Source organism: Nannospalax galili, unplaced genomic scaffold, assembly GCF_000622305.1.
Source record: "Nannospalax galili isolate Female #2095 unplaced genomic scaffold, S.galili_v1.0 scaffold872, whole genome shotgun sequence".
Classification (NCBI taxonomy): Eukaryota; Metazoa; Chordata; class Mammalia; order Rodentia; family Spalacidae; genus Nannospalax; species Nannospalax galili.
In genome coordinates this window covers 2012138-2036937 of record NW_008332654.1, presented here as the reverse complement: position 1 = coordinate 2036937, position 24800 = coordinate 2012138, and the positions used below count along the sequence as shown (strand labels likewise).

General features: G+C 36.6%; 1 protein-coding gene and 1 non-coding gene across 2 annotated transcripts in view; one reads left to right on the top strand and one right to left on the bottom strand.

Moving 5' to 3' along the window:
- Lrrc69 (leucine rich repeat containing 69) overlaps positions 1-24800 on the bottom strand; it is a 114637-nt gene that overhangs the window by 82484 nt on the left and 7353 nt on the right. Inside the window, exons 2-3 of the mRNA XM_029560885.1 lie at positions 16281-16476; positions 6529-6600 (exon numbers count right to left, since the gene is read on the bottom strand). Coding sequence (XP_029416745.1) covers positions 6529-6600; positions 16281-16364 — 156 coding nt within the window. The 5' untranslated portion in view covers positions 16365-16476. The remainder of the gene's footprint in view (positions 1-6528; positions 6601-16280; positions 16477-24800) is intronic.
- On the top strand, positions 22257-22397 carry LOC115069379. The gene has a single exon (XR_003848667.1). It is a non-coding gene; the product is annotated as a small nucleolar RNA SNORA8 (small nucleolar RNA).

Here is a 24800-nt window from a genome sequence, read left to right as displayed (position 1 = left end):
AAGACAATGATTTCAAAATAGTAATTATGAATATTTTCAGGGAACTCAAAGAAGAGATGAATAAAAGAGTAAATGAAGACCACAAAAACACAAAGAGTTGAATGAAATAGGTAAAACAATTAAAGATATGATGCTGGAATTTAATAAAGTCATTAAAAATCTATGAAGAAAAGCCAAACTCAAACAAAAAAACATGAAAAACATAGGAAGTCAGAAAAAAAGCTCAGTGGAAAGCCTTATCATAGATTGAATCAAGTGACAGAGAGAATATCAGATCTAAAAGACAGAGGAAATGGATCACTCAAACAAAATAGTAAATCTAAAATGACCCAAGAAACAGAACTTGAAGAACCTCTGGGACACTTTCAAAAGGCCACACCTACTAATCATGGGTATAGAAGAAGAAATCCAAGTCAAAGGCACAGAAGATATTTCTGTAACAATATCACAGAAGAAAGTTTCCCACATCTAAAGAAAGAGATTGTCTGTCAAGGTGCAAGGGGCATACAGACCACCAAATAGAAAGGACCAGAAAAGAAATTCCTCACATAGTATAATAGTCAAAACCCTAAATATACAGAAAAAAGAAAAGATATTGAAAGCTGCGAGCGAAATATAAAATCACATATAAAGGCAGGCCCATCATAGTAATAGCTGATTTTTCAATGGAGACTATGAAAGCAAGAAGAAATTAGACTGATGTCCTACAATTAAAGAACAAAGATGCCAACCCAGACTACTATACCCAGCAAAACTACCCATCATAATCAAAGGAGAAAGAAAAACTTCCATGATAAAAGCAGATTTAAGTAATTTATGTGCACTTAACCAGCTCCACAAAGAATAATAGAAGGAACATTTTGGTCCAAAGAAAAGATTAAACACAAATATGAGGGGACAAAAAATAAACAATTCCAGGACAGATAACTGAAAGATGTCTAAGAAAACTAACACAACAACAAAATAACAAGAATTTATAAACATTGATCAATAATAACTCAGTATTTTCAGTCTTGATTCCCCAATAAAAAGGCAGAGACTAACAGATCAGAATACAAAACAAGATCCAACTTTTTGACACCTCCAAGAAATACACCTCATCAACAAGGACAGACACCATCTTAGAATAAAAGAATGAAAAATGATTCTAATATCTGACAATACTTCAAACCAAAACAAGTCGAAAGTATAGGGAAGGACATTCCCTACTCATTAAAGAAAAAAGTCACCAAGAGGAAATTACACATATACTATGTGCTGAACACAAGAGCACACAATTTTTAAAAACAAAAAAAAGCAACAACGACAACAACAAAGAAGAAACACTGTTAGATCTAAAATCAGAAACTGACTCAAGGAAAGTGAAAGTGAGTGACTTCAATTTCTATTTTCACCAATAGACAGGTTATCCAGACAAAAACTAAATAGAGAAACTAAGGAATTAAATAACATGGAACTAAGACATTTTTTTAACATTCTACACAAATACTAAAGCATACACTTTCTTCTCGAAAGTTCATGGAATTTTCTCCAAAATTGACCAGATTTTAGGACACAAAGCAAGTTTTAAAACTTTAGGAAAATCGGAATAACATCCTAATGTAACTGGTCAGAAAGGAATAAAAGCTGGATCTCAACAATAGAAATGGAAAAAAATAAACATAGAAATGAAACAACACACTGATGAATCAAAATTGGGTCAAGGAAGAAATCAGGAAGGAAAATTTAGAATTCTTAGAATTGAATGAAAATGAAAACACAGTGTACCAAAATCTATGGAACACAATGAAAGTAGTATTAAAGGGAAGTTTATGGCACAAAGTGCCTACATGAAAGCACAAGAGTGGGCTGGGTATGGTGGCAAATGCCTTTAATCTCAGCATTTGGAAGGCAGCCTGGTCATCTACAACCTGGGGCTACAGGTAGACCCTGCTTTAAAACAAAAAAAAAACTTGGAAGAAAGAATTGAAATCGAAATTAATGAAATAATGAAATATAAACAAATAATACATAGAATCAGTGAAAGAGTTGTTTTTTTGGGTAAAGATTAACAAGATTGACAAACCTTTAGCCAAATTAACAGAAGGAACCCAAATTAATAAAATCAGAATCTAAAAAAGAAACATTATAACAGATAATAAAGAAATTCATAGAATCATATGAATATACTTTTAAAAATCTATATTCTGCCTGTTTTCCTCTAACAGTTTCAGCGTTTCAGGTTTCACATTGAGGACTTTGACCCATTTGGGTTGACTTTTGTTCAAAATATAGGTATAGCCCTAATTCATCCTTCTACACATGGAGATCAAGTTTTGTCAACAACACTTGTTCAAGATGTAGTCTTTCCTTCAGTGTGTATTCTTGGCACCTTTGTCAAATTATAGGTGGCCGTAATTGTGAGCACTCACATTTGGCTCTCCTATTTTGTTCCATTGATCAATAAGTCTTTATCTGCCAATATCATGCCATTTTTATGACTATGGATTTGTAATATAGATTGAGATCTGGTATGGTAATCCCCCAGCATTGCTCTTTGTGCTCAAGGTTGTTTTGGCTATCAGAGGCCTTTTGTGGCTCCATAAGAATTTTAGGATACTTTTTTCTATTTCTCTGAAATATCATGAGGTTTATTGATTGGCATTGCATTGAATCTGTGAGACTTCTACAGTCTTGTATAACCTCTTTCTTTAAAGATTTAAACTTTCATTGTAGAGATCTTTAATGTGTTTGATTAGGTTTATTCCTAGATACCTTTGAGGCTATTGTGAATGGGAGTGTTTCTATGATCTCCTTCTCTCACTGCTTGTTATTGGTATATAAAAAGGTTAGTGATTTTTATAAATTGATTTTCTATCCTGCTAATTTGTTGAAAGTGTTGATCATTTCTACAAGTTTTCTGGTGGAATTTTTGGGATCTTTTATGTATATCATATCATCTGCAAATATGGATAATATGACTTCTTCTTTTCCAATTAGTACCCTTTTAATTTAATCTCTTGTCTTATTGCTTTAGCTAGGGTTTCAAGCACTATACTTTAAAGGAGTGGGGATAGTGGACAGCCTTGTCTTGTTCCTGATTTTAATAGGAATACTTTGAGGTTTTTTTTTTTTCCATTTAGAATGATGTTGGCTATGGTTTGTCATATGTAGCCTTAATTATGTTGCAGAGTGTTCTTTCTTATCTAATTCCTTTCAGGATTTTCATCATGAAAGCATGTTGGATTTTGTCAAAGGTCTTTTCTGCATCTATTGAGATTATCATGTGATTTTTGTCTTTTGAGTCCATTTACATAATTTGTTACTTTTGTTGACTTGTGTATACTGAACCATTCCTGCATCTCTGGAATAAAGCCAACTTGATTGTGGTGGATGATCATTTTTCATATGTGCCTTTATGCAGTTTGCAAGTATTTTATTAAGAATTTTTGCATTTTTCATTAAGGATATTGGTCTGTAGTTTTCTTTTGTGTGTATGTTTATGTTGTTACCTGGTTTTGGTATTAGAGTAATGCTGGAGTCATAGAAGGAGTTTGGGAGTTCTCCTTCTGTTTCTATCTTTTTTGAATAATTTAAGCAGTATTGGTGTAATTCTTCTTTGAAGGTCTGAAAAATTCTGCTATGAATCCATCTAGATCTGGTTTTAGTTAATTGGGAGGCTTTGTATTCCTGTTTCAATCTCCTTATCTGCTATGAATGAGGATGTGTCCCTGATTTCTTCCTCATCCTGTTTTCCATTTGTAGCCTTCCATTATAGAAAGGCTACAAATTCTTATATGTTAATTTTGTGTGGTATCAATTTGCTGAAAGTATTCTAGGCATTTTCTAGTGAAGTCTTTGGGTTTTTAATGTACAGTTCATATCATTTTCAATAGGTATAAATTGATTTCTTCCTTTCCTATTTGCATTCCTTTTATTATTTGTTTCTCTTGTCTAACTGCTGTAGTTAAGACTTCTAGCACCATATTGGATAAGAATGGAGAAAGTGGACACCCTTGTCTTATTCCTGATTTTAGTGGAAATGCTTTGAGTTCCCCCCCCTCCATTTACTATAATGTAGGCCACAGTTTATTGAATATATTCTTGATTGGGTTGAGATGCATTGATTTTATAGTCTCATTTCTTATTGCATATTTCCATTTAATGTACATTCTACAAAACTCCTGATTTCAAAAAAAATCATCTTTTAATATTCAAAAGCTATACCAATGCTCAATATATACTAAAAGGATCTGCATATTCTAAGTTGCACACAAAATTTTTGATCATAAAACAGTGAAAAACTAATAGTTCTTAATGAGCAGTTACAAGGTAGTAAAATAATCTACTTAAATGTATTTCCACAAAATATAGTATCATACTTGGGATTTAAGATTGAGTTTCAAAGTGATAGACACATGGAGGTTCACTTTCCTCTTCTATGTTTCATGTGGTTAAGCATTTTCATAGTAAAACACTGGTTTTAAAACATGTCCTTTAGAAAGTTAATGCTTACTATTAGCATCAGCATAGTGGCTAACAACTGTCTGTAACTCCAGTTCCAGGGGATACAACATCCTCTTCTGTTTTCCCTGGGCACTGCACAACACAGGTGCACTTACATGCATACAGACATAACACTCATACACATAAAAATAAATAATTTTAAGAAAAGGAGAAAGCTGAGAACTAAATTTCATCCCTCCCTGTTTCCTGACTATGGACACAGTTGACCAGCTGCCTGACACTCCTGTGTACCATGACCTCCCCAACAAAATGGACTACCTCCTTGAACTACATGCAAAATAAATCGTTCCTTCATTCAAATGCTTTTGTTGGTACTTTGTCATGGCAATAAGACAAGTAACTAATAAATGGAAGGACCATACAATTCAGTAATTCTACTTCTGGGTACATACCCAAAGAAATTGAAAGTGGAAAGGAGAACAAATATATGTAAACCAATGTTCACAGCAGCATAACTCATAACATACCAAAGAAGGAAACAGCCCAAGTGTCCATCCACAGATAAATGAATAAGCAAAATGCAGTATACACATATATGGTACAACTGGCTGTTGATAAGCCTAAAACAAAGAAGGAAAACCTAACACATTACAGCAGGGATGAACTTCAGGGACAGTGTGCTAAGTGAAATAAGGTAGTCACAAAAGAGCAGATGTTGACTAGCTCAGCTTTTATGAAACACATAGAGCACTCAAATTCATGGAGACAAAAAAGTAGAATTAAGGGCTGGCCTGTTGTCAGAGGTAGAGCACCTGCTCAGCACCCAAAATAAATAAGTAAATAAAAAGAGAAATGATTGGGCTGGGTTGTGGCCCAGTGGTAGGGCATTGTCTAACATGGCTGAGTCCCTGAATTCATCCCCAACACTACACAAAGTTTGTGAACTATTACAGAATGATGGTTTCAGAAAAAGGAGAAATATCTTATTTTATAATGTTGATAACAGATGCTACAAAGAGAAAGGGGAGTTAGTTTAATGATACTGAGTTTCAGCTTGGAAGAATTTTTAAAGTTCTGGAGGCAGATAATGGTGTTAAGGACAGTGTCAAAGTACTTAGTGTCAAGACCGCACACTTAGACCGGTTGAGATAAAGTTTATGTAACATTATTTTATCATAATCAAAGCACTATATATGTTTTCCTAAAGCATAGACTTTGAATATTTGCATATTTTGATCATCCTCTGTATAAAATACTGTTCTTGAATAAAAAGTGAAAATTCAATTTTTGTCAATCAATAAGAAAGACAATAATGAGCTGGACATGGTGGTGCACACCTTTAATCTCAGCACTCGGAAGGCAGAGGCAGAAAGAACTCTGTGAGTTCAAGGCCAGCCTGATCTACATAGTGAGTTCCAGGACAGCTGGGGCTACAGGGAGACCCTGTCTCAAAAAGGCATCCCTCAAAAACAGACAATAATGGATCAGCAAGTATTTATGGAGTCATTTCTCGATTAATGAACTTGCAATTTTTTTTTACCTTGAATGCTCATCCATGTTCACTTGAGTAAAAAATGCAATACGAAAAACATCCATTTCCTTCCCAAAAGTTAAAAGTTGCCAAAATGAACTGTTTCGCAGTTATTTGAAATAAAGCAAGGTCAAAATTCACTTCCAAATGGAAAACAAAATGTTTTTTTCAGAATTGATGGCTTAAAAACAACTAACAAACAAATGTCACCTCTGGATTGATTATATGGGCTAAAAAAATTTATGTCCTGAAAAGTAATGGTTTCAAATATCAGTATGTAATAACTAAAAAATTTAATCATAACAGATAATTACAGTATTGATGATGGTAATCAGAGCTCATTTAGGTCTAACGAGTTCAGCAGCCACAGAACACAAGGAAAAGAATGGGAAAGAATGGGACATGAAATTCTAGAACAAAGCAAATCTTTCAGTCATCTGTACAAATAAGGGCTTCAATTACTACAGCTTTAACTTCTTGCTCACATTTTTCTATTCCCAATGGCATAAACAAAATTACTTCTAATTATAATAGGAATTTTATGTACTTACTCCTTGTGGAAATATCTGAATAACATTTCCGGCTATGTCTAGGATTTTTAGATTTTTAAGTTGACAAAGTCCCTGTGCCAGAAACAACAAAAAAAAGACTTTATTAATTTAGGATATAAAATCATAACTATTCTTTTTGAGTTCAAACTTGATGTATACCTCCATCAAGAGGGTCTTCTCCAAGGGTACCACTATGTATTGCCAAATAACTTTGAGTTCCCTGTATCTTCTGACCCCTCCAAGGCAACATAACATATTATAAGTTAGACTACTTTAGTTCTAAAACCCACTTCTGATAATTACTAAGTATACTTATAGACAAATTTTGAAGCATCCCTTTGTATTTTGATTTCTCCATTTGTACAAAAGAAATATTATATATGCATGTAAATAAGTGATTTAACTAAGCTTGCAATGTGAAACAGCCCAATACTCAATAACACTCAATAGACCTTATAATTTTAAAAATAGAAACCTTATGAGAAAGAAAGTAGCTATAATCTTTGAATATTTTCTGTAATGATAATAATTAGTCTAATGATACAAAGTTTCAGTTAGGAAGATTTTTTAAAGTTCTGGAGGTAAATAATGGAGATGGACGGTGCCAAAGTACTGAGTGTCGAGACTGAACACTTTCAATGGTTGAGTTAGTTAATGTAATATATATTTTATCACAATCAAAGCACTGTACGTATTTTCCTAAAGCATAGACTTTGAATTTTTCATATTTGAATCATCTTCAGAATAGAATACTATTCTTGAATAAAATGCCTGAAAATTCCATTTTTAGTCAATCAATAAGAAAGAAAATAATGAATCAGCAGGTATTTACTAAGTACTTTATTACTGACTTCCACCAGAATTTATACCTTTATCTTTTGCTTAGTACTATGCTAACACAACCCTTTCTTTATAAAAGAAATAAAGGTTGTTACTTTCTATGTGGTTAATATGTCTGTGTATTGCCATAATAACAAAATGGCTGTTATGGTGTATCTAAGATCTAGTATTTCTACTAATAAGGAAAGGAAAATGAATTAAAATAGAAACTTGAAAAATTTTTAAGTTGAAAATAAAGGGTATAATTTACTAAATGACTTCAAACACTTGTATTTCTGGGACTGGAGTTACGGACAGTTGCTAAATGCCATGTAGGTGCTGGAATTTGAACCGGGTCTTCTGCAAGAACAGTGTTCTTAACCGCTGAGCCATCTCTCTAGTCCCCATATTTCTGAAATGTTACTATTATTTTAGTGGTCAAATCTATCCCTAGGGAAATGGTGTCTCTGAAAGCAGAAGATGATGAGATGGAATTTGTGATGTTGAGTATACTTTAGTTTCCATCTCTGTAAAAGTGAAGATCAAGAAAGAATTGGATGGAAAAATCAAATAGGATAAACACCCAATCCAATACAAGCACACTCAATTAGGTGGGGGTGTCTAGAGGAAGTTGTTTTCTATCAGGCAGAAATGGCCAACCCTGATTATCCCTGCCTTGCTTAGTCACATGGTATAGTATCCTTTAGCAAGAGCATGACCTTGGACTAAATAGGAGGCTCCCTGCAACTAAGATAGACCCTGAAAGAGCTCAAAGCTGAGCTCGTCTGCTATTCCCATTCCTATAGCTGGTCTAGGAGAATCTGCATTCTATCATACATGTGGTCCTCTTTCTTAAGTCCTATATCTTTTCCATGGTACTCTATTTCTGTACTAGCTGAAGTTTCCCCACATACTCCTGGTGTCCAGGAGAACACCTGATATCACTGCTTCCATTGTGTAGACTTTCTTTTTCATTTGCTTGTTGTTGCTGTTATGACTATTTCTGCGGTTGTCTTTACATTTTTCATTTGTAAATCTTTTATGTCTTTGTGAGTAAACATTCCCCAAAGTCTGCAATCCAGGATTAAAATTCATAAACAGGTGGTGACAAGGTTTCATTATAGGATTGTGTTCCAAAGAGTTAAAGATACAGTAAGAAAAATAAAAGAAAATTTGTTCCTATGAAGTCAGACAAGACTTCTTGGAAAAAAAATGAAGGATAAAAAATTTTTTAATATACTTTTGAAACAGAAATTGCCCCATAAAGAGCTTATCATTATTTGGGATAAAGCTATAGTAAGTGTATAGCCTGTCAAACACACACACACACACACACACACACACACACACACACACACGCACTGATCAAAAATTACAGAGGAAGAAAGAGACAAGAATGTGGGATTTCTTGGGCTGAAGAGATGGTTCCATGGTTAAGAGCACTTGCTGCTCTTGTAAAGGAGCCTAGTTTGTTTCCCCGGACCCACATCAGGCAACTCCCAGTAGCCTATAACTCCAGCTACAGGGTATCTGACACATTCTTCTGACTTCCCCAGGTATATATAATCACATGCACAGATCAACACACAGACATACATACATACACATAATTTTAAAATTAAAGAAATATTTTTTAAATGTAGAAATTCTTTTGTGCATGTTATATATAATAACTACTATGGATTATTTAGGTAGCAAGTGAAATTCAACTTAAATTAACAAATTGGTAGACTGACTGAGGTAACAATAATTAAACAAAAAAGGGTGATATTGTATATCTCTGGTTTAAATGTTTCATGGTGCTATTATCTCTTTTGTGACAGCATCATAAAAGTCAGTGTCTCCCAATGAATGGCAAGATAGACAGTATCAGATCTGGGTTTACATTCTTCTTATTTAGTGGTCTCTACAGAAAGACTATCTGTATTCCCATCAATCCATTAAATTTATCTCATTAACCTAACTTAAGTCATATGCCTATTATTGACTAAATCACTATGTCCAGTGTGATGGAATATTCTGATTGGCTAGGCTGACCTGACTAGTGGGAATGGTCAATACTGAGCAAACCTCACAGACTCATCGGGGAAGGTGGAATTCTACAAGGCTATATCATAACACCATTATGCAAACAAACGAATAATGGGCAGAGAAAAGCAAACATATCCAATTATATAGCAGGCACTGAATTAAAGGCCAGTATTCATTATGACTAATGAGAACATGAGTTACATTTTAAAAGCTTTAAGAAATTTTCACTTATCCAATATTGTCAAGGCATATGCCATGGAACTGATATTAAGTTAAATTCAGGAAACTCCAAATTTACAATTTTAAGCAGCCTTACTGAAGGACTTGCTAATGCTTTCAATATACCAATACATTTTGCAAATCTCCAAGAAAAGAGGTTAGTTGATTTTCTGTAACAAAGAACTTCAGTGAGCTAGCAAACAATAGCAATGTAGTCTCATAGTTAAGGGGATAGAAGACTCAGATCAGGATGCCAGCACTGTAGGACTTTGATGGTTCTCTGGACTGGAAACTGTCAGTTTCTTGTTATAACCTCACCTGATGGAATGAAAGGCTCTATGAAACCTCCTCCTTTTTTTCAGACAGGCTCAAGCCTGGCCCCAAACTTGCTGTGTAATGAGAATGAACTTCAATTCTTTTCTTTAAATTTTAAAAAAAAGTTATATATTTTTATTGAATTTTTGTGCATTTCATATAAAACATCTCAATCATCTTTATACCCCCTGCCCCATCCCTGTCCCTCATCCTCCAGACTGGGTTTCATGCATTTTGTCATATATGTTAAGGCCTATCAAGCCAAGTTTGTGTACCCAAATGATCAAATTTACTCCCAAGGGCCTACTTCCTGTATCATCACATTGAAGGCTATGAGTCAATTGGTATATGAGCATCTGGAGCCTCAAAAAGTCTCAGGAGGAATATGCAAGGCTTGTGTTTGAGAAGAACACTTTGGGAAGTGATAGCTAGCACTTTTATTTCATTTTTTAATTACGTCTTCATTTTGAACTTTGAAATTCTCTGTTGGAATTTCAAAAACTGATGCTATTGTGAGCAGCTTCACAGATCTACTTGTCTTATTGCTGCAAACTATGAGGCTTGAGAGATAGCTCAGTGGTTAAGAGCACTGGCTCTTGTGGAGGACCTGAGTTTGGTTCCCAGCACCTACATGGTGGCTAATAAGCATCTGTAACTCCAGTTCTAGGGAATCTGACACTCTCCTTGGCCTCTGCAGGCATTGCATACATAGATAAACTTACATGCAGTCAAAAAAATTCATACACATAAAATAAAAAGAAAAATCACCATCTATTTAAACTGTGTAATTCAAATGTATTCCCTAAAAACTAACTGCCCCAAACCCTCCCTTTGAGACTTGCCAGATAATACCTGGCTCCCTACTATGACCTCTATTCACCTCACATGGCCATGAAACCCAAGTCAGCTACCTGCACCTCCTATCAGTCCCCATCCATTTGTTTCACCCCAAAGTCCCATGGCTGCCTGCCAGGAACCACCTCCTTCTGGCTCTTCCTTCCTTCCTTTGGGATTCCAGATCCCAGTCCAGGGATCCCTATGAGAGTCTTCCTACTTCCCTTTAGAACTCACCAGAGCCCTGCCAGCTGCCTGACTAGGACCCTCCAGTTGTTCCATCTGCCTTAAGACCCAGGATCAGTCCACCCTGCCAGGAGGAACTTGTTCCAAGCTTTTTTACTAAGTCACTGCAGCATCAGATTGTAGCTGTCAAGCAGAAGACCTGGGATAGAGGCTATAGCCCTAAGTTCCAGACAAACAGAAGAAAACAATATGCCAACTCTGCTATGAATTAGCCCCTCTGCTGAAATAAGGTGACTTGAACAAAAAATGAAAAATCTCAACCAACAAATTCCAGATACACAAATCCCAAAGCATAAATTAAAAAAAACAGGCAAAACCAAAATAACATGTCTGTTCAAAAAAAAATAGTATCTATAGTAATGACTTCTAATGAAAATGACCTTGAAAAACTTTCAGAAAAGTAATTCAAAAGAATGATTATAGTGGTCAAACAACTCAAAGATGACATAAAGATGAAGGAAATAAAGAAGTCAATCCAAGCCATGAAACAGAGTTTGAAGTGCTGAAGAAACCCAAATTCAGATGATGTTGGAAATGAAAACCTCAATAAGCCAAATAAAAATCTGTCTAACAGGGTGGGTCATGCTAGAAACAGTCATGGATAGAAGACAAAGGAGAGGATTGGAGTGCTTAGTACAGGGCAACAGGACAATCTTAAAAATACATGAAAAGGAACATGGGTGAGTTTGGGGACACCATGAAAAGATGAAACTTTTTAATTATGGGCATAGATGAGGGAGAAGAAGCCATAGCAAAGGCATAGCAGATGTCTTCAATAAAACCATAGGAGAAAAATTCCCAAACCTAGAAAAAGAGATGCCTATCTGGGTATAAGAGGCCTGCAGAACAAGACCAGAAAAGAAACTCTCCATAACGTATTACGATAAAAACATTGAAAATACAGAATAAAGAAAGCTATAACAGAGAAATGTCAAGTCACTTATAAGGAGAGTAAGTTTTATGTTAAGAATATATCCATGGGCCTGGAGAAATGGCTCATCAGTTAAGAGCACTGGCTGCTCTTGCAGAGAACCAGAGTTTGAGTCCCAGCGCCCACATGGGAGTTAACAATTATTCCTGCCTTCAGTTCCAGGGAATCTGACACCTTCTTCTAACCTCTGCAGTCATTTCATGACATGAGTGCACTTACATACATGCAGGCAATACACTCATACACATAAAATAAAAATAATAAATATATTTTTATATTTTTATTGAGCTTTTATAATTTCATACAACAGTTATTAATCAAATTTAGAGTCCCTCTCCCTTCCATGCCTCCCCCATTCCCTCACCAGGCCTTATGTATTCTACCATACACGTTAAGTCCTATTCATTCAGGCATTTGGGCCCAAATGTTCTTCAGTTTAAATTCATCCACTGGAGTCTAGTCAGCTCATCTAGTGATTGTATATAAGGCATACTCTCCCTCACCCGGCAACGATCAGTCTTCAATCATTCTCAGTCTAGTGCTGGCCTCCCACCTATTTCTCTCCTCCCATTTGGGACCTTGTTTAATTGAGTTGACATAGGTCCTGTGCTCAATGCCACCATTGCCAAAAGTTCACATGTGCAAGCTATATTCATGAACCAGCCCTGGCTCTTACAATCTTTCTGTCACCTCTTCCACAATGATCCCTATGTCATGGATGGATGAGGTTCCATATAATATTCTACCCTATACTCTATAGTCTTATTCTTTAAAACTTGGCCACTTGTGAATTTCTGTGTGCATCTTGCTCTGTTGTATAAGGAAGCTTTACTGGTGAGAGTTGAGGGGAGGGATGCATTTGTTTCCTTTCTACTCCTTGTTCCAATATGTTCCATGAGCCTTAGTTGTGGAGGTTCAACTGTAGATGTGTCACCTAGTACTGGGCATCTCTCAGATGTATGTTCTCTGTGTCAGACCAGATGTGCAATTCTGTAGTAGCCTCCATCCATTGCAGAAAGAAGCTTCTTTGATGAATGCTGTACTGTATGCTTGTCTCAATGTATCCTTTCCCTCTTCCTGGCTGTTGGTGTTACATCAGAATTAATATACTAACATGCAAGGGATTGTTACCACAATTCACAAATGAGAGAGAACATAGTCACCTGCTTTTCTGTGATTGTGTTATTTAATTAGCATAGCACCCTCTAGTTCCATCCATTTACCTACAAATTTCATAATTTCATCGATTTTTACTGCTGAGTAGAACATTGTGTAGGTGGACCACATTTTCATTGTCTCTCCCCACTCTCTCCATTTAAAGTGTCCCCATTTTCCCCATTTCTCTCCTTGAAAATTCCTGTCTTCTAGGGTCCCACCTCTCTTGAGCTCCTTCATCCTTTTTATCCCAATAGTTCCTTGTATAGCTTTCCCTCTCCTCCTTCCATTTTAACTACCCCTCTTTTACACATTTCTCCCTTAGTAACACACATCTCCTACTGTTCTCTCTCTCAGGTTCCTTCTTTCCCTTTACATCACTTCCACTTTCCTGGTTCCTGCAGTTACATCAGGATATGCACTCACTTAAAAGAATTTGGTGCTGGGATCCACAAATGAAGTACAATATATGTCTTTTGTTTTTCTGAGACTGTGTTACTTCACTTAGTCTAATAGTTTCTAGATCCATCCATTTACCTGCAAATTTCATTATTTCACCTTTCTTTACTACTGAGTAGAACTCCATTGTGTAAATGTACCACATTTTTGCTATCCACTCGTCAGCTGAGGGACATTTAGGCTGTTTCCATTTCTTAGCTATTGTGAAGAGAGCAGCAACAAACATGGGTGTATAGGTATCTCTACAGTATGATGAGTCCTTTGGGTATATGCTAAGGAGAGGTAAAACTGGATCATATAGTAGGTTCACTTTTAGTTTTTTTCAGGGTTCTCCACACTGCTTTCCATAGAGGTTGCCTGAGTTTGCATTCCCACCAGCAGTGAATGAGCATTCCTCTTTCTCCACATCCTTTCCAGTATTTGAAATCTTTCCTTCTCTTGATCTTAGCCAGTTTGACTGGGGTAAGACGGAATCTTAAAGTGGTTTTTATGTGAATTTCTCTAATTACTAAGGATGTTAAGCACATTTTAAAGGTTCTTCTTAGACATTTTTATTTCTTTGAGAACTCTCTGTTCAGGTTTATCACCCATCTTTTTATTAGGTTTTGTATTTTCTTATTTCTTTGTCTTTTGAATTCTTTGTATATTCTGGATGTTAATCTTCTGTTGGATATGTAGCTGGTAAAGATTTTCTCCCACTCAGTGGGTTTCCTCTTCTCTTCCTTCTCTTCCCTTCCTTGGTTGCTGTTTTTGTTTTGTCTTATTTATTTATTTATTTTTTGCCATACAGAACCTTTGTAATTTAATGAGTTCCCACTTAATGATTGTTGACCTTAGTGCCTGAGCAGCTGGTGTCCAATTTAGAAAGTCATTTCCTATGCCTATATCTAGAAGGGTGCTGCCTCTGTTTTTTTCTAGCAGTTTCTGAGTTTCAGGTTTTATATTAAGATTTTTAATCCATTTGGAGTTGACTTTTGTGCAGGATGAAAGATAAGGGTCCAGTTTCATTCTTCTGCAGGTGGAAATCCAGTTTTGCCAGTACTATTTGTTGAGGATGCTATCTTTCCTCCATTGTGTGTTCTTAGCACCTTTGTCAAATATCAGTTGGTTGAAATTACATGTACTCATGTTTGAGTCTTCTATTTCATTCTATTGATCTATGCATCTATTTTTGTGCCAGTACCATGTTGTTTTTATGACTATAGCACTGTAATATAATCTGAAATCTAGTATGATGATTCCCCCCTAGCCTTGTCTTTTTTGTCCAAGATTTCTTTGGCTATCTGGAGTCTTCTGTGATTCTGTACGAAATTTAGGATGATATTTTCAAGCTTTGTGAAGAATGTCATGGGTATTTTGATTGAGATTGCATTAAACCTCTAAATTGCTTTTGGTAAGATGGTCATTTTCACAATACTGACTTTTGCCAATCCATGAGCATGGTAGGTCTTTCCATCTCTGAGTGTCTTCCTCTATCTCTTTCTTTAGAGGTTTGAAGTTTTCATTGCAGAGATCTTTAATGTCCTTGGCTAGGTTTATTCCTAGATTTTTTTTGAAGCTATTGAGAATGAGAAGGTTTCCTCGAGTGCTTTTTCTGATTGCTTGTTATTGATATATAGAAAGGCTACTGGTTTTGTAAGTTGATTTTGTAACCTGCCACTTTAACAAAAATATTAATCATTTCTAACAGTTTTCTAGGGGAATTTTGGGTATCTCTTTTGTATCATATCTTATCATCTGCAATTCATTTACATGTGCTCTTTCTGATTTTTTAATTTAGGCACTAAGAGCTAAAAACTTTCCTCTTAGGACTGTTTTTAAGGTGTCCCAGAGGTTTTGTTGTGCTGTGTTCTCATTTTCATTTTGTTCCAGGAATAACTTTAATTCTTTCTTAATTTCTTATTTGACTCATTCATCATTCAGGAGTGTGTTGTTTAATCTCCATGAGTTTGTGTAGTTACTAGAGCTCCTTTTGCTCTTGATTATAAATAAGCTTTATTACACCTACCAATGAGGTGAAGGAATTGAAATCCCTTTGTGAAGGAGGCTGGCAGGGATGGGGTAGGGGTGGGTGAGAGGAATGGAGTAAAGAGACAGTGGGTGGGATTTCACTTACCAGAGTCCTGGCCGAGAAAGTCTGTCTCACTGATCCAGAGGCTGGGAAGTTGGCAGTGGAGGGAGTGCCAGGGGAAGGACTTAGGGATCTGTGGTATGGGGTTTAGCTAATCTAGGATAGGAAGCTAGTCCAGGGATCTCTAAAATATTCTTTTTAAATAATATATGCTATAACTCCTAGGTCCATTTTTTATTCAAAGAGCTTTTTTCTATCCTTCAGAAATCTTAAGAGAACTAAAACTAGAGTTCACTAGGAGTGTGGAACAAACTATAGAGAAAATACATTCATACACATGTGCAGACATACACATAATTCACAGTGCATTAGAAAATGACTCATAACCTTATCTTTATCAAAACAACTAAGTTTTGCCTGCAGGGATTTAACATTTATAATATGAACTGAAAAGAACAATGATAAAGCCTAAACGGTAACCAGCTAACATCATATTGAATGGTTTCTTCTTCAACAACTATAATTTTGAGAGCAGCCTGGGCTATATGAAACCCTGTCACAAAATAAGAAAATAGAAAGAAAGAAAGAAAGAAAGAAAGAAAGAAAGAAAGAAAGAAAGAAAGAAAGAAAGAAAGAAAGAAAGAAAGAAAAGAGCCAGCATGTTTTCTTTACCTCTGGCAAAGCTTCAAGGTTGTTCCTGACCAGAAAAAGCTGCTTGAGCTTCTGTAAGAACTTAATCTCTTCAGGTATGTACATGAGCTGATTGTAGTTAAGATGCAGTTCAGAAAGATTCTCAAGAGAGCAAAGTTCTCTAGGAATGATGGTTAGCTGGTTATGATTGATACTTAGACAGGTAAGACTTTTCAACCTAAAAAAATAAACAAAGCATATGAATCAAACTTATCAGAACGAGAAAATTCATTGGTAGATGCCACTTATGTGTAATTTACTTTTTGTCACTTCTCTGAATCTTACTTAGTCAAATGTTTACAACTACTGTGAGTCTCTTGAGCATAAAGGTCTTTGCTGAAACTTAATAAAGATCTTTTGTAATCAGGTAGCTATGTCATATCTAGATTTGGGGTTGAGGAGATGGTTCAGTGGTTAAAAGCACTGTCTGTTCTTGCAGAAGACTAGGGTTAGAATCCCACCAACCACATGGCAGCTAAAAACCATCTCATTTATAATTCCAGTTCCAGGGGCTCCAACGCCCTCTTCTGACCACCTCAGGCTGTACACGATATGGGTGCATTTACATACATCAAACAATATACTCATACACATAAAAAATTAATAATTTTTTTTGTCTTTTTGAGACAGGGTCTCCCTGTAGTCTCAGCTGACCTGAACTCACTATGTAGAACAGGCTGGCCTTGAACTCACAAAGATCTGCCTGTCTCTGCTCCCAAGTACTGGGACTAAAGGCATGCGCCACCACGCCTGGCCAAATAAAATATTTTTTAAAAAGAAAAAGAGTTCTATTTTCATTCCTTATAAATATACAGTGACCAAATCAAAGAGGAAGCTAGGGGGCAAAGGTATATAAATAAATGTGTGTAAATAGATATGCTATAAACAGATGCAGATATGGGGTATAGAAGTAGAAAAAGATATTTACAGTACCAAAGAGGTATGTTGCTCAGTTGTTACAGATGATACAAAAATGGATTAGGAACAAGTTTGTTCTTTTGGATACCATGGTTTAGGAAAGATGTTAGGTAGATCATAAAGTGAAAATAGCAATGTGGGGGGGGCAGTGAACACAGAAATGTCTTGGGGGGGTATGAGGACATCGGGCATGGAGAGAAAATAAAAGCAAATTTTGTTAGAAACCTGCCATAATGAAACAATTCATCGTAAGTTTCTAAAATAACTTTTAAAGCACTGAAATTAAAAGCACAGAGACAACATACAAAATCTGTATTTTTAAAATCAATTGTATGTCTTCATTGTAGTCATAAATAATTGGTAGGGGGGAGCTAGAAATTCCATGTATAGTAATATGTGCCAGACAGCTTCGGTTGACAACTTGACATGGCTGGGAAGAGGGAATCTCAACTGGAGAAGTTCCTCTAACAGACTGGCTTGTGGGCATGTCTGTGAGGCATTTTCTTGATTACTGAGTGATACAGTTAGGCTCTGCCCACTGTGGGTGGTGCCACTCCTGGGCAGGTGGCCCTGGGTTTAAGAATGCAGGCTGAGCACAGGCCAGACAAGCAAGCCAGTGAGCAGCGTTCTTCCATGGGCTGTCCTTTATCTGCTGCCTCTACATTCCTGCCTTGGCTTCTTGAAGGGATGAACTGTGATCTGGACATGTCAATCAAATAAACTCTTTCCTACCCAAGTTGGTTTGGGCCAGAATGTTTTATCGCAGCAATAGAAAATTAACTAGGACATAACGAGATAATAAAAAAATACTTTTAAAAAAGAAAATATTTAGGGCTGGAGAGATGGCTCAGCAGTTAAGAGCACCCAGGTTCAATTCCCAGCACCCAGGCAATCTTCTGACCTTCTTGGGCATTGCATGACAGGGGTGCACTTACAAGCAGGTAATACACTCATACACATAAAAATAATAAACAAAATATTTTTAAAAAGAAAACATTTAGCAAAAGGCATGAGAGATTTCTATGATGAAAGATATAAATTATTACCAAGAACATTTAAAGGGGCTCTAATTAATAGTATTGTATTATGCTTATATAAGGAAAAATACTTCTGTCATTTTCCCAATATAGACCTACATATTCAATAACAGATTCAAGTAAAAATATCAACATTGTTGTGTAAAAACTAATAAGTCAATTATATAGTACATATGAAAATCCACACTCAAATAGCCAAAACTATTATTAAAAGGAATGAAGTATCAAAAAAACCCTCACATTACCTGATTTCAAATATGACAACACAGCAACAGTAGTAAAGATGGTTTAGTACTGGAGAAAGAACAAAGCTATGGCTTGAATATCTGTGTCTTCCTGTCAGCAAATTCATACAGTAGAGTCTTCTTACCAGTGTGAAAATATTAGGTAATGATTAGGCCACGGGGATGGGGAGGGTATCTCTGTAAATGCGGTTTAGCGCTTTGATAAAAAGAAGCTCCCAAAAGTTGTCTCATTCTTCTACTACAAGAGGACAAGGGGAAAAAAAGCCATTCTGTGACCCAGGAATGTGTCAAAACCTTCAAATTGAATCCCCAGCTTTCAGAACTGAAAAATAAATTCTATTGCTAATAAGCTACCTGGTTCATAATGTGTTCTTATAGCAATTCAAATGGACTAAAAGAGAAAAATAGATGAGTAGAAAAGAACCAAGTCTAAATGACCTATAAAATTGATTTTTAGACGAATGTGTCAAAGCAGTTCAACCTCAAAAGTAGTCTTTCAACAGATGCTGCTGGACAACAGGATAAATGTGTAAAGGGAAAATGACCTTGACCATTGCCTCCCATGTACAAACATAGCTCAAGTTAGATCATAGACCCAAACAAAAACTAACACTACATTTTTGTTAAAGAAAGTATCAGATATTGGGACCAGAGAGATGGCTCAGATGTTAAGAGCACTGGCTGCTCTTGCAGAAGACTCGGGTTCAATTCCAAGCACCCACATGGAGGCTAACAACTGCCCTAACTCCAGTTCCAGGAGAATCCAATGCCCTTCTCTTATCTCCACCAGCACTGCACAACATGGGTGCACTTACACATATGCAGGTAATACACTGATACACATAAAACAAAAATAATAAAATATTTTTTAAAAAAGAAAATATTGGATACTATCTTGATAGCTTGGGGGTAGGCAAAGGCTTCTTTAAAATAGACATAAAGAAGACTAATCATAAAAGAAAAGTATTTATATATTGAAAATAAAGCTAAATCAAAAAGTACCATTAAAAATTAAGACAAGCCACAGATAGAAAGAAAATATCTACAAATGCATGCACTTTTCAAAGTACTTGTATCCAGAATGCATACGAACTCTTTAAAACATTCTAAGAAACAACGCAATTGTTAATGAACAAAATACTGGAAACAAACACTTATTTGAAAACAAAAGTATATATAAATGGCGAATAAGAGCATGAAAAAGTACTTAGTATCATTAACATCAGTAAAATGCAAAGTAAAACTACCATGAGATTTTATACCCACTTCAATAAATTTAAGAATTTTTATTGCTGATTAGAATGTAAAATGGTATAACCACTTTGGTAATACATTGCCTTTAAAAGTAACATATATACCAACCCTTATACATTAAGACCCTTTTGGGAATTGGAATGAGAATTAATTTTTTTATTTAAAGGAGCTCTTTGCTTTAATTTTTAATTATTTTTATTTATTTTATGTGTATGAGTGACACACATGTATGTCAGTGCACTCATGTCGTGAAATGCCCACAGAGATCAGAAAAGGGTGTTGGATGCCCTGGAACTGGAGTTATGGGGTTGTTAGCCACCATGTAGGTGCTGGGAATCAAACCTGGGTCCTCTGCAAGAGTGCCCAGTGCTCTTAACTGCTGAGCTATCTCTCCAGCCCCATACAAGAATATTTATCGTAGCTTAATTCATTGGCCAAACTAGAAACCCTAACTCAAATGTCCATAAACAAGAAAAAAGACAAATGCTTTATGGAATATGCATGCAAGGTAATGCAACAGGAGAAATAAAATAGTGAATAAATACAATAATAAGGCATACATATGGCAAAAGAAGACATAAAAGAATGTGCATGTGATTCCATTAAATTAGTCCTAAAATAGGTCAAACTAATTTGTAGAAAGCAGAATCAGTTGCCTATGAGAGGTAAGAATGTCCTGGAAGGGGGCATGAAGAACATTCTGAGCTGTGTAAAATACTCTGAATATTATTGAAGATTTGTGAATCCTGTGTAATTTTCATTCAGCAAACATCAAAGATTAGGCCACCTAAAGGGCTTATTGCTGACCTTTGAAAACCAGGTACAGTAGAATGTAGAGCACAGACAAGGACTTACAAGGAGTTAAACAGAAAACAAAAGCTGCAGGCAGACTAGAGACAATGAGGAAGCTAGAGAGAAAGGAACGACGTGGGCCAGTGGTGACAGGCTCAAAGTCAAAACCTGAGCCCAAATTTCAGCAAAATAAGAAGCAAATTAACATGCATGAGGATAAAAGGCCAAAGAAGGAAAACTCAACATTGAAAGAAATGAAAACGTGTGGGTACATCCTATGGAGAAAGACATGAAGAATTTTAAGTGCTCTGAGTTGGCATGGAGGGTTGGCTTTCCTCTTCTATTTTTATTTCTCCAAACACTACAGTGAGCTCAGACCCTAGTGAAAATGTGTCCATCATTCTTTTGGATGGGTAAGGAGAAGAGGGTGAAACCAATATAATCCCTTTTGAAAGGTAGGGAGAGCTACCTTTCAAAAGAAACTTCCAGAGGAGGTACACTTGCAGCTTTTCTTGTCCTCCTTCCTCCCTAGTAGGCTGACTAATAACTTCACAAAACAACTTCACTGGCTGGCAAATTGGAAGAAAGAACTGAGCCTTACTGGTTTGGTCCCCTCCCCTCTCCCTTTTTGCTCAGGCTTCTGCTAGGCATCTGCATGTCTATGTAGCTATGTACTTCCACTCATGGCAGAGCTGTATAGTGGTAACACTCGCTTGCCCTACTTTGACTCCAAGCCCATGAACTGAAGCTCAGAAGCTTAATAAATCTAAAACAGCGAATTCTTCTCTTACTTTTCTGGGCTCTGAATAAACTGATAAGACATTGGACTTAGAAAGGAAAGCAGGCATCAGCATAGAGCAGACATGACCACCCTAGGTCCCTTCTCAGCCTTCCTCTGGATTAAGCACATTAATTCACAGGCTTTCCTGCTGAACTGGCTGATTGCTTTAGGATAGGACAAAGAAATGATGCCACCCTATGCAGGCTCAATATTTTTCTGAAATTCACACACATAAAAATCAGTCTTTTACCTCTGGAAAAGAGTGAATGAGAGGAACCAGAAGAAGCAAGTATGAAAATAGCATCATGTAATAATAAAAGCTGAAATTCATTGAGAATTTAATCTTTTAAATTTTCTGATTTTTCTAAGATTTATTTTTCATTGTACATGTGTCTCCCAATTGGCTAGTTCCTCCAAGGGGCGGGGCCTGACGCAGAGCATGGATGGCTAAGGGGCTGCTGGGCCATCTTGGGATGGAAACTGGGAGCTGTAGGTATCATGTGTGGCATGGGGAATGCGCAGCCATGTAGCCGCTCAAAGACAGAGTGGCCTGATTCTTATGGACCTGGGGCGAGATTGCTGGCCCCAAGGCATGAGGGAATGCCAGCAGTGACTATGGGCATGGCGTGGGATGATATGGTGGGCTCTGAGCTGTGGCACAGGGGCTAGGCACTGGGTACTCATTCCTTTGTAAGTTAATAAATGCACATAAAGATATGTTGTATGATTTGCTTGATAGCACAGGAGACCCAGAGGGAACTCAAGCAACAGTGTGCCTGAGTGCATATATGTGTACCACATGCATACAGATACCTGAAGGGGCCAGAAGTAGTATGATTCTCTGGAACTGGAGTTTTGAGCAGTTGTGAGCTACCTGATATGGATGCTCAGACCTGGATGCACATCCTCTACAAGAATAATATGTGCTCCATGTACTGCATGGTATCTGCACTCAGCAGCTCCCTCCTGCTGGTGTGTTCAAAGAACAATGTGATAGAAATTCACTATCTGGCATCATTGGTTTTCTTGGCTTTAGTGCCTATTTAAACCTGGTATTTCTGCTGATATAGTTGAAAAAAAAAAGAAGAATATGTGGTCTGAACTACTGATCCATCTCTCCAGGAACCACATATTTAAAGAGCTTAAAGATTAAAATATTTAAACCACAAAACCATAGTATGAAATAGATAGTTATCACTCTCATAGAACAGATAAAAACGTTAAGTTATAAAAGGTAGAAAACTTCCCCACTGTGGCTGGAGAGATGACTATGGTTAAAAGCAGACACTGCTCATTCAGAACACCCAAATTCGGTTCCTCATACCCACATCAGGTACCTCACTAAACCCTGTAACTCCACCTTCAGGGGACCCATGCTCTTTTCTTGCCTCTGAGGTACCTGTACTTAATCACACGCACACACACACACACACACACACACACACACACACACACACATACAATTTAAGAACTAAATTAAAATTTTTTTTTTTTTTTTTTAAGAAATTTCCTCAGGGTGAGGAAGTGAGATTCTGCTTGTAGAGACAGCCAATCAGCTTATATCTACAGCCTGGCCAGAGTACAGACAACCCAGGATTAACTATAAAAACAAGGTCCCATATACTTTGCAGTCCTACTTTTCGAAGTGAAAGCTTTCCTTTCATTTTCTAATACATCACCTTAGATTCACATGCTTCTTCAACTACTGTACATCCTTAATCCAAACACGGACAGCTTCCCAAACTGTGAAGTCATATTATAGCTAAAGGACTTTGAAGTTCATCTATTCAGAATTCTTCCATTAAGAAGAAGAAAACAGGTCCAGTGCAGTTAATTTGCTTCCCCAAGGTCAGAAGGCTAGCTGCACAAAAATATAACCTGAACTTAACTCATCAGATCTTTTCTATGGCATCTTTTTCTGTTCATTGTATCAGTACACAAACCAATTGATTGGTTAGTCAGAGAAATGAAAAAGGAGACAGCTACTGGCATTATAATTATTATAAGTATTTTTCTTCTATAGAACTTTGATTCAATATTTTTGGTAGTTGTCCTAACTTAAAATAGTACTTTCCCTATAAAAATCATTTTGGAAAAGTAGTCCTCTGGCCAAAGATATAGACAGTGAATTAGAATAGACCAGGTGCTATGAAGAGTCCTGTGTTGAGGCCTGCTTATACTTTGTATCCTTCAAACCTCTGGATGCTCTTACTTTGCAATACATCTGTTTCTGTTCAACAGGCAATAAAGAGAGTCTCCAAAGTAAACTTGAGCAGCGTTCACTACATCTGTCAGAGAAAAACCTCAAGAGAGTATGTTGCCTCAGAAAGGCAAGGCCTTCAGCTGGCTCCAGAGCATCGCTGTAATGATAGCCTGTCTGCACAGATGTGCAGAAGAAGGGGAAAGAGCATCTTTTTGGTTGTTGCTAATGACAATAAAATGTGCAATTTTTTATTTAATGAAAATGACATCGTAGTTATAAATCCTTTGCTTTTATATGACCTTTTCCCACAGAGCTCAAAATGGTTTATGACACGCATGAAATAAAATTTAATGTTCCCAATCTGTGTCTGAGCAAGCTCCAGTAACCCCTGAGTTGGCATATCAATAACACCAGCTTTAGAGCCTTTTGTTTCAAACTTGACTTTTACATTTAGACCACCTTCTGTTTCTAATTTCTCTGAAGTGTTTGAGAAATCATTTCCTTGAACTTAGTGGCTGGGAGGGATGGCTCAGTGGGTAGAGTGCTTGGAATACAAACATGAGGATCTGAAATTGGAACCTCAGCACCCATGTCAAAGCTCATCATGATGGCATGTCTGTGGAACAGCGCACTGGGAAGCAGAGACCAGCAGATCCATAGGACTTCCTGGTCAGACAGTTGAGCCTAAAGGGTGAGATCCAGGCCCAGTGAGAGATCCTGTCTTAACAAATAAGGTGGGGAGAGTGATGAAGGAAGACATCCCAGTCTCCAAGTATGCATACTTGGGCCAGTGCACTTGGATACATATGTACACACATGTATGTGTCATATACACATGCATAATTAATAAATAATGATCAAAAATTTTAAAGCTCAGTGATTCATGTCTCTCCATCCCTCAGTGTTATTTGTAAATCCCCTGACTACCTAATGCTTTCAGATAAATGGGACTGAGTGTGGAGAAGGGGAGGAATGTAATGTTTAACCAAGTCTTGCTACAAATAAAATTACCTGCCAATTTCTTGAGGAAGGCTTGTAAGTTGATTGTCATTCAGATTAAGCAGAATCAAATTTTGTAAGCCATCTGTTAGGAAATAATTTTTAGTCACTTTAGCCATCTGGTAGGAAATAATTTTTAGTCACTTTTCTTTACACCTTTGATTTCCTTCTGGATTTTTGTCTTGGCTAAGGTTCTGTTGGTTGCTGAACAGATACTCTCATAAACTAGCTAAAGCAAAAAGAAAATTGTCACATAGTTGCAAAGCTAAGTCG